Source organism: Alligator sinensis, unplaced genomic scaffold, assembly GCF_000455745.1.
Source record: "Alligator sinensis unplaced genomic scaffold, ASM45574v1 scaffold400_1, whole genome shotgun sequence".
Classification (NCBI taxonomy): Eukaryota; Metazoa; Chordata; order Crocodylia; family Alligatoridae; genus Alligator; species Alligator sinensis.
The window spans coordinates 1,090,453-1,101,042 of record NW_005841897.1 but is presented as its reverse complement, the minus strand read 5'-3'; the positions used below and the strand labels follow the sequence as shown (position 1 = coordinate 1,101,042).

The window sequence follows — 10,590 nt, the reverse complement described above, 5'->3', positions numbered from 1 at the left end:
CCTGACCAAAGTCACATAGAGGGGGAGTATCACTTCTCTGGACCGGCTTGAGATGCACCTTTGGATGCATGACAAGGTATGGCTGGCCTTGCTGGCTGCGGTCAGGCATTGGCGGCTCATGTTCATCTTAGAGTCAATAATGACTCCAAGATCCCTTTCTGCCTCTGTGCTTTCAAGAGGGGAACTCCCCAGCCTGTATGTATGCTGTGGATTCCTTCTCCCAAGGTGCAGCACCCTGCATTTGTCTACGTTGAACCCCATCCTATTCTCATCTGCCCACTTTTGTAGTCTGTCTAAATCTAGTTGCAGCCTCTCTCTCCCTTTAAGATGTGGGGTGAGGGGGACACACTTGGTGTCATCAGCAAACTTGGACAGCGTGCTTTCCACCCCCTCGTCCAAGTCGCTGATGAAGACGTTAAACAGTGCAGGCCCAAGGACCGAGCCCTGGGGTACCCCACTGCTCACATCTCGCCAGTTTGAGTATGACCCGTCCACCACTACTCTCTGGGTGCGCCCCATCAGCCAATTTTTTTACCCATCCAACTGTGTAGGCACCAATGCCACAGTCGCTTAATTTATTGATGAGGATGGGGTGAGAGATGGTGTCAAAGGCCTTCTTAAAGTCCAGAAAGACTACGTCCACGGCGACACCATCATCCAAGGATTTAGTTACTTGGTCATAAAAGGCAATCAGGTTGGTCAGGCAGGCCCTGCCTTTGATGAACCCATGCTAGTTGCCCCTGAGCATGATCTCCCCCGCAGGCCCCCCACAGATGTGATTCTTGATGATTCTCTCCAAGATCTTCCCATGCACCAAGGTGAGGCTTACAGGCCTATAGTTACTTGGGTCCTCCTTCCTCCTCCTCCTTGTCCTCCATGCTCCAAGCTATAGCATCCAGCCCTGTTTCCTTTCTTCTCTACATTTAAACGCTCCCAAAAGGCATTTCTACAGGCTGCAATGCAGTTTTGTTCTCCTCAGCTCCAGGGGAGACACCTTTTCAGCAGGTGCTTGGGGAAACTAGCACCATCTTCTCTTGTTAATACAAATCTCACCTCTATGATTAATCTGTGCTACGGTACCACCCTAAGGACTGACCAACATAGGAGGTGAGGTTCAGCACCTTTCTTTGATCTATGTGCTGTATAAGCATACTACCAGGGCTAGACCCCACCTTGAAGAGTTTATAGGCTAAATACATGAGTCCTAAAAGGGCAAGAGGGGAAAACACAGTTGCACGTGGCTTGCCCAAGGTTACAAGGTAGAACTGGGTGAACAAAGATATTTCTTGGTTCGCAGGCAGATTTTGTTTCTAAAAAAACCCTCAGAGCATTTCATTTGCCATCATTCTGAAAAGGCTTTTGAACTTTTTAAAACTAATATGAAAGGGTATTTTGAAATTCAATCATTTTGAACAGAAAGACTGAAGCACTCAGTTGTCTAGGTATAAAAAATAAATTCTTTTACTTTCAAAAGTCTCTGAGAAGGGCTTTTCTGAAACACAAAGTTCAGAAAAAGACACAATTTTTGTCCCCCTCCCACGCAGGGTGTGTATGCACATGCGTGTGCGTGTTTGCATGAGAGAGAGAGAATATTCATCCAGGTCCATCCCAGCACAGGACAAAAGCAGAGGCTGAAAGAGAACCCAAGAGATGGTTTCCAGCCCAGAGCTCCTACCACTGGGTCAAACAGCTCCTAGCTGTCCTCCATTTCTGAGGCAAGCCATGTACATATGCGTTCTACTTCATGATGTTGACGGTTCAAGGTCAACAAATCACATAGGCTATGGGCAAGAATGATTCGCACACATGCACACAACGCCATGCAAGCAAGCCAGCAAGCTGGAATGCAGCAAAATCAGAGGAGGGCCCTACTCACCTCTGGCCGAATGCAGGAGGGCGGCGAGCTCTGCAGGGATCTCCAGCAGTGACACATCCTGAGGGGAGGGAGAATTTTTTTTAAAAGCCAAAAGAAAAATAAGAGTCAAAATGGAGTGATCTTGAGAATGGAAGAAAAACAAGAGTGGGGGTTTGTGGCAGCTAGGAACAAGCAGTACTGGGGTGGGGGGGGCGGAGGGGATGAACACATTGTACTTCTCCAATATGCCTGAGGTCTCATTTTGCACAGAAAAGATCATAAGTTCCAGATACAGGGCATTTTTTTCTGCTGGTTTTTCTACTAGTTATTTTACAGCATCTAAAAATGTCACAATACCAGTAAAAAAAATGGGCCCACTTCTGATCTCTGTTGTGCCTGTGTCAGTGCCAGTCTGGAGTAACCACATGAAGTTAGGGGAGTGACTCTAGATTTACACCAAGGAAACTGAAATCAGAATCTAGCCCCAAGGGTCTTTCACTGCTTTGCACCATGCACAGACATACTTATGCAAAGTGAAGACCTCCACAAAGACAAGGAAGCAGCCAGGAAACAGTAAAATGCCCAGACTTGGATCCCAAACTAACAAAACATGTTACATGTTCATAAACGTACAGTGATAAGAACTCTTGCTTTCACTTCTAACAGCCATGCAAAAATGGGTGGATGACAAAGACCCAACTCAACCTAATTTGCCTGGCTTCACATTTCACTGGTAACTGGAGCCTGGCCTACACCAGTGTTTGTACCAGTGCAATTACAGCACTGAGGTGGGATGATTTTTACCAAAACGGACTGTACCAGTTACAACCCTGGTACTGGTACAAAGCGTGTACAGTTATAGTAGCATATAAGTATCTTATAGCATGTTCCCTTCCTGCATAGACCGTAGCAGGTTTCTAGTGCTCACAACACTTTAGGAGATTTACCCTCTGTTTCACTGCCACCCACAGACTTTTCAGACAACCCAAGTTCCATTTTGAGCCAGGCTGGGCTGAGCCTTGTAAGATCATGCCAAGCCCACTGTGCCAGTTCCAGCACAAGATCTATGAGTAACACACAGGCTTCAAAGAAATCTGTCGCACCCCAAACACAAAGGGGAGTAAGGGAGGTGGGAACACAGAAACTGCAACTGTGGGAGGAATTTGCATGGAGTGAAACCACTGCACTCTCCAGAGCTGTTGCTGTAGCTATTAGGGAAGAAAAATAAGTTCTAGGCTTGGGCCAGTCCTTGGAGTTGAGGACTCAAACTTCCTTTTGCAGGGAACTTAGCACCAGGTCATACAACCCTCTCTACCCTTTGCCTGATTTCCTGTAGCATTGGGTGAGCATTACTAAAATCCTGAGAGGTGCTGAGCACTCCAAGCTCTCTCCGACTTAAACCAAGCTGAGGGACTTGGGGATGATTTCAGGACAGTCAAATGTGCTAAACTTGTCTGAGGAGTTGTTCAGAGTGAGCGAGTTCCCCGTTCTGCACAGCCGGTAATCTACAATGGATGGAAGCCACTTATTCAAGCACTATCCCAATATCCAACAAATGTGGCAGGTCCTAGGCATTAACCCCTTCCTTTCTACAGGAGTATGGCAGCATCACCTATGACAGCCAGAGGGACACACTTGGAGACAACTCCCAGAAGTGGGAAGCCTCATTGTAGTAGGGACATTACACATCAGCCCAGATGTTAATTCTGGAGGCAGGCCTCAATGCTAAACAGACTGCACCCCTCTTCCAGCTGTTACTGCTGCTAATGACTTACCTTTCATCCCCAAGGATCCCAATCACTTAATGTGAAACATTTACCCTTATCCCTCCACACATGCATGCAGGAGTGACTGATACCTCCTACCAATCATTCTCCCTCTAGGGTGGAGCACTGGTACGCAACAGCATGCGACCGGCTAGGAGAAGGGAAGAAAGGACCCCATCATCACCACACCCTTCTGATGCAGCAGGGAGAATTACCAAACATACAGCGCCTGCACCACTGACTCCAGAGGAAGTCCCACGGGATACGTAGAAAGGCAAGCAGAGCCTTTGAGGGCATTTGGACATCCAATTCCCATTCACTTCCAACAGGAATCCCAGTCTCTTAGGTGTGTTCCCAGAGTTCAGGTCTAGATCCTCAGGTGCTCAAAGCTTCTCCTCAGTGACACAGGCTCTCCCAAAGAGTTGCAGCAGATCAGCTTCCTAAATGCTCCCTTGCTATAACCAGAGGCAGGGACAGGCCTGCAGGACTCAGTCAGTGAAATGAGTACTGGACCTTTCTCTCTCTTGACAGCATCTGATGAAGTGAGCTCGAGTTCACAAAAGCTTGCACCCTCTATAGATCTGTACTTAGTCTATAAGGTGCATCTCTACTCGCCTTCTGCCCAACTTCAGACTAACGTGGTTAACTACCTCTTCCTTATCTCTGTCGCACCACTTGTCGACCTGGCAGGCTGGTTTGTTTTGGTAAATAGTGCCAGGCCCTCCCTAGCAATACACGGGAGCTTGGGACTTACCATTCCTGAGCAGGTGTCACTCTCGCTCTCTTCCTCACGCCTCTGCTGCCAGGGGGAAAGAAAAAAGAAAAAAAAGTCAGCAAGACATTTCTTGGGGTGTGTCAGGCTCCTGGGGGTGGTAAATTGCCTGGCAGTATCCCACCCCTGTGTGCTCTGAGCCTCCTGTGCCTGCATCTGCTCCAGATTAGGATTGCTTTGCCCATTGCCCTGAGGGCACAGCTAGTTGTTTGCCTTTCTCTTTGCTGAACAGCTGCTGCCCTCAGAGGTGGAGGGAACCAGCCTTACAATGGCACAGGCTTTGCTACACTTGGAGGTGGTTCTGCTATAGCTATCATGTTAAAATGATGGGGTGAAAAGCAAAACCTTCTTGGGATCTATTCACGCTGGTGGGTTGGGCAGACATTGGCCCTCACCATGGGACAAAGTTGCCTTGCGTTCTCTGATCAGAGCCTGTGCTGACACCCTGCGTCCCTACAGCAGCCTCCAACCCCAGCCTGGCACTGGCCACTCCCCGCGACCCATCAAGCAAACAGCAATTAGAAACATTCACCTCCTCCTTATTTCCTTCACCTGAAGGCCTGAACCCAGCAGGAAGAGGTGCCCAAAGGGTTCTCTCCTAGGAGGGAGAGGGAACCAAGCTCTCATTTAGCTCTACCCAGTCCCAGCTACAGACTAGGATATTCCCCCACAACACTACTCACCTGCCTACTGCTCTGAGCGGGTGTATGGGGTCTCACTCCCGGGCTCTCCTGTTTGTCTGCATTGTAAGGATGCAGATGTCCAGATGGGAAGCTACAGAGCTGGGCTGGGCTGGGCTGAGGAGAGGGCAGGCATGCTAAAGTCCGCCCAGGGCAGGGCTACAGGGAAAGGGAGGAGGCGAGGAAGGTTGTGGTTGCAAGCAGGTGAACTTTGAGACCTTTTATTGTCATCCGTCCAAGAGCAGAGACTTCAGAAAGCAAACATGGATGGGAGGGAAGGAAGAAAAGCAATGCAGCAACTCACTGCGCTTCCTCTGGAGAGAGAAGAGCTGGAACCTGTCCAACTAGGAAGGGATTGAAGCAGAGATAACAACACATGCTCTGCCATGGGAGCATGGCATGGAAATAAGTGCCCTGAGTGTGGCGCATGCTATAGTGATCTATGGTGGGCATCCTGCAGCCACCCTGCTGATCAAAGGAGTGTACAGGGGTCTCTTCCTTCCCATCTTGTGAAGCCCACAAGCCAAAGGGGCTATGAGCAAATGTCCCACTTTCCCAACCCTACAAAACTGAGGTCCTGTCTATTCTCAGTTTTCCTCTGCTCTTTGACAGCTTGTTCGAAATGAATTTGACAGGTCTCTATCCTGTGGCAGGGTGCCCTCTAAACAAAACTGCTGCCATCACAGCTGGCATGAGGTAGCTCAGTTACTGGCAGAGAAGCCCAGGGTTTATGGCTCTACAAGGCCCTGGTAGGATCTGAACTGGGGACCTCCAGCACCTGGATCTCCTGCTATTAGACTTATTCAGCCATACAACTGCACAGGCTTTTCTCTCCATTTTAGGAGCACCCTTTAAAACACCCATGAAAAAACTCCCAGGAGGTTCAGGTGCTCTCAGCCTGAGTTCCAGGCTGTGCGATGCAGAGGCTACTACTCAGAGCCCCCTGTGCCTGCATCTGCTCTGGATTAATGGGCTTTCCCGTTGTCCTGAGGGCCCAGCCAGTTATTTGAAGGCTCTCTCTTTGCTGAACAGCTCCTGCTCTCAGAGGAGGAGGGTGCCAGGGGTCTCATGCACAGCTTCAGGCTGTCCACCTGGGCACACTAGGGAGCCAAACAAAGATCAGATCATGCCCCACCCCATCGCCAGCTTAGCTGAGGACTTAATCCCAGCCACCTTCACTGACTCAGAGAGCAAAAGGCCATTTGAACAAGCTAGGAAAACTACTGCTGTTTAAGTGCCCAAGAAACTATCTCCAGAGGCAGCCCCACCCATCAACCTTATAAGCCAGAGCTGAACATTGCACACCCTTTGCCACCCATCTCTATGAATAGTATCATTACCCGGCAGTGCTTCCTTCTTTGCACCAAAGGCCTGGAGATTAAAACTGCTCTCCTGAACTGCAACAGCGTCTTCTTCAGTCGCTTGTAGCGTTTCCTGGGATCAGTGGGGCAGCAGGATAGGGGAGGGAAACACAATACAGCAGAACAGAAAATAGAGAGAACCCAGGATCATGACCCACATTCAGGCATAAGCAAGGCACAAGCCCTGAAACATTGGCAAAGACTCAGCTGAGTTTGATTTAGTTCTCTCTGTGAGGTCTGGATTTCACTCAGAAGTTATAGCTGGGGGGTATTTTTTAACCAATATAGTTAATCAGGCCTTGTGGGGACACAGTTGGACCAGTGTACGTATGCGCATACCAAGTCCCTGGAACTGTTATAAACTATCCTGGTAGAAACATGTTTTGACCAACAGAACTGCAGTGATGTTGGGAGGGCTTTGCTAGTTTAATTATGTCAATATTTATTTGGAGTTAAATTTAAGTTCAAAGGAGCCCAAAGGAATTTGATGCAAAAAATCTAATGGGAGAAAATGAGATTCAGGCACTTGGAGCCTGATTTGTAGAGGTATGGGGAGCTATAGGCCTATATATATTTAAAAGCCAGACTTTTAACTCCCTGAGGTACCTATAAAAATCCCAACTTTTATTCATATTTATTTCCTAACCAGTAGGAGGCACTAGACCATGGGAGCAGTTTAATACACTATTGACCTGAGGATCTCTTGATAGGTGTCCAGTTAGTTATGACTCCAAACCAAGAATCCCATTAAGCCCAGAAATTCATGAGCATGTGCTAAGGGATTGCTGCATGCACCTTTTGGCTGTTCCTGTTTATTAGGAAGGGTGACCAAGCCATTGTCTGTGTAAGGGATTGCATACACCATAGGTTGGGGCCACATTTGAAACCACCTTCCACGTATGCTAATGACAAACATGGTTTGGACCTCTGCACAGTGCTCACAAAGCAGTTTAAGAAATTCTGCTTCTGACCAAAGAAGCAGTTAATCTACACCACAATCGCTGCTCTCAGGACTGTCTTGGTTTTACTGGACTATGAACCACCCCACAACCTGGCTAATGACCCCTGTGTGGGAGAAGGTTTGCCAAGGAAGACTCCCCTCTTAGCACAGGCAAGGACACAACACAGGCGGTCAGGACCAGAAGCCCATGTCCCATCCATGCTCTCCCACTCCCAAGTGAGGACATCAAGCTGTACTTTGGATATTGAATCTAAGGAGGCTTTCTCCAAAATCATGCTGGGACCCCAGTAAGACCTTATGCTTACAACCGGCCATAGAACAGGAGCATTTGCCTAGCCTTTGATCTCTGACCTTGCTAGGTGACCTCTGAAATGAGCCTGGATGACTGTGACCTTCTGCTGGAGGACCTGAAAACGCCTACGGCTGATGAGGCCTCGGAGCCTCCGCTGGAGGGTGACAATGGCCCAGCTCTGCTTCTGCTTCCACCGTCTCTCCAGTAGCTGTTTGGCCTTCTCCTTCAGGAAGACCTGGCCAGAGGAAACAACTGCTAAGGGTCAAGAAGAGCAGGCAGTACCTATAACAGGCAGCAATGTTTGTAGAACCTCAACTTTACCCTGAATTCCCTGGAGCCTTTGCTGCTCTTCATACCAGAGGCTACTCATAGGGAGCTAGCAGAGGTTATTGCAGGGCCCTTGGCATGGCTTTACGAGTGCTCGTGGTGCTCGGGCCAGGTGCCAGATGATTGGAAGATAGCCAATGTGGTCCCCATCTTTAAAAAAGGGAGGAGGGAGGACCCGGGCAACTATAGGCCCATCAGTCTTACCTCAATCCTGGGGAAACTCTTTGAGAAGATCATCAAGAAGCACATCCATGATGGGCCGGCATTGGGGATTATGCTCAAGGGCAACCAGCACGGTTTCATTAGGGGCAGGTCATGTTAGACCAACCTGATTGCCTTTTATGATCAGGTCACAAAAGCATTGGATGCCGGTGTCGCCGTGGATGTAGTCTTTCTGGACTTCAGCAAGGCCTTTGACACTGTCTCCCACCCCATCCTCATTAAAAAACTAGGCAACTGTGGCATCGATGCCTACACAGTCAGATGGATTGCAAATTGGCTGAAGGGTTGTACTCAGAGGGTGGTGGTGGACGGGTCATATTCGACCTGGGGGAAGTGGGCAGCGGAGTCCCCCAGAGCTCGGTCCTTGGGCCCGCGCTGTTCAATTTCTTTATCAGCAATTTGGACGACGGGGTGGAAAGCAACCTGTTCAAATTTGCTGATGATTCCAAAATTTGGTGTGAGGTGGGCAAACCGCAGCACACTTATAAGATGGGAAACTCCCTTCTTGAGAGCACAGAGGCAGAAAGGGATCTTGGAGTCATTATTGACTCCAAGATGGACATGGGCCGACAATGCGAGGTCACGGATGGCAGGGCTAACCGGACCTTATCGTGCATCCACAGGTGCATCTCAAGTAGGGCCAAGGAGGTGATCCTCCCCCTCTACGTGACACTGGTCATGCCACAGCTGGAGTACTGTGTCCAGTTCTGGGCACCCCACTTCAAGAGGGATGTGGACAACATGGAGAGGGTCCAGAGGAGGGCCACCTGCATGATCCGGGGACAGCAGGGCAGACCCTACAATGAGATGCTACGGGACCTGAACCTGTTCAGCCTTCACAAGAAAAGGCTGAGGGGGGACCTTGTGACTGTTTATAAACTCACTAGGGAGGACCAGAAGGGTTTGGGGGAGACCTTGTTTCCCCTAGCGCCCCCCGGGATAACAAGGAATAACGGCCACAAGCTGTAGGAGAGTAGGTTTAGATTAGACATCCGTAGGAACTACTTCACAGTCAGGGCGGCTAGGATCTGGAACCAACTTCCAAGGGAAGTGGTGCTGGCTCCTTCCCTGGGGGTCTTTAAGAAGTGGCTCGATGCCTACCTGGCTGGGGTCACTTGAGCCCAGTTTCCCTCCTGCCCAGGCAGGGGGTCAGACTTGAAGATCTACAAGGTCCCTTCCGACCCTACTTCTATGATTCTATGAAGTCTACTGATCTCCACTAATCCCTCAATCCAAGCTTTTCTCAATGATTAGACAGGATGGGAACATCAGGAAAGAATGGAGATGCATGAAAGGGCTGAGTCTGGGAAACCCAAGAAAAGAACGACAGTGAGGTGTCTAGCAAGGTAGATGGTGTCATGGGATACATAGGCTGGATAAGGGAACCGGTGCCTGAAACAGAACTGCAAGAAGGTAGCATTCACCATCTTTACATTTCACAGGCACTACAATTCTCCAGCTAAAAATAAAACAACAGAAATAATTGAGCTGGAAGTATGCAGTTATGCACAAAGGTGAGCAGCCTACTTTCCATCAGGACCAAGTAGGTGGATGGAAAGGCCTTTAGAATTAAGATACCGTTCTCTTTACACAGCACCTTCGTTATGCCGATCTGATAGAGCTCTGAGGCGTCCCCCACCACACGCGACAGCACTGCGATGCAGTCGTCCCTCTCCTGCAAATTGCTCTGTGTAGGTCCACCCAGAGTCCCATACCTGAAAGGCAAAAGGAAGACATAAAAGAACCGAGTGAAACCCTCCTGCAATTATGTGTTGGCACTGAGTCCCCTTCAACCACGTGGACATTCCCAGCCAGAAGGAAGAACAGACAAGGGGAATTACCTGACTAAGAAGGGCTGGAATGGGATGCGGATAGGGTATCCTTCCTTCCTGATATGGATGGCCTCCAGTATCCCAGAATGCCTCAGCTGACAAGTGACATATTCCACATCAAAGATGTTTGACAACTGCAGGGGAAGCCATGAAGTGTAAGAGGGCAGAAGGCAAGGGGAGGAAGACACGAAATAGGGAATAAACAGAAAGAGAGAAACAGAAACAGAAAAAGAGATGGACCTTTAGAAAGGGTCGGCATATCTCCCAAACCCCCATGCAGGACCATACAGATTTTGCCTCGTTGTTGGGCAGAGTAAACCCTGTGCCCTGCAGGATTCTGAAACACACTCTTTTGCAGCAAGTAATAGACAGCCAGCACCAGAACACAGACTGAGAGGGAGAGCAGTGTGTCACAGAAGAGCTGATCTTGAAAAACACATGCTCTAGAAAGGGGTTTTACAGGCAGGGAACAGAAAACTCCACAAGTGTGTTGCTTCTTACAAATGAAAGCCAAATTCAGAT

At 49.0% G+C, this 10,590-nt stretch overlaps 1 protein-coding gene across 1 annotated transcript in view; it reads right to left on the bottom strand.

Annotated features, from left to right (window-relative positions):
- The window catches only part of MYO15B (myosin XVB), a 70,408-nt gene that overhangs the window by 36,972 nt on the left and 22,846 nt on the right, over positions 1–10,590 (bottom strand). Inside the window, exons 19-25 of the mRNA XM_025197499.1 lie at positions 10,078–10,202; positions 9,764–9,951; positions 7,747–7,942; positions 6,414–6,507; positions 5,077–5,232; positions 4,376–4,420; positions 1,877–1,934 (exon numbers count right to left, since the gene is read on the bottom strand). Coding sequence (XP_025053284.1) covers positions 1,877–1,934; positions 4,376–4,420; positions 5,077–5,232; positions 6,414–6,507; positions 7,747–7,942; positions 9,764–9,951; positions 10,078–10,202 — 862 coding nt within the window. The remainder of the gene's footprint in view (positions 1–1,876; positions 1,935–4,375; positions 4,421–5,076; positions 5,233–6,413; positions 6,508–7,746; positions 7,943–9,763; positions 9,952–10,077; positions 10,203–10,590) is intronic.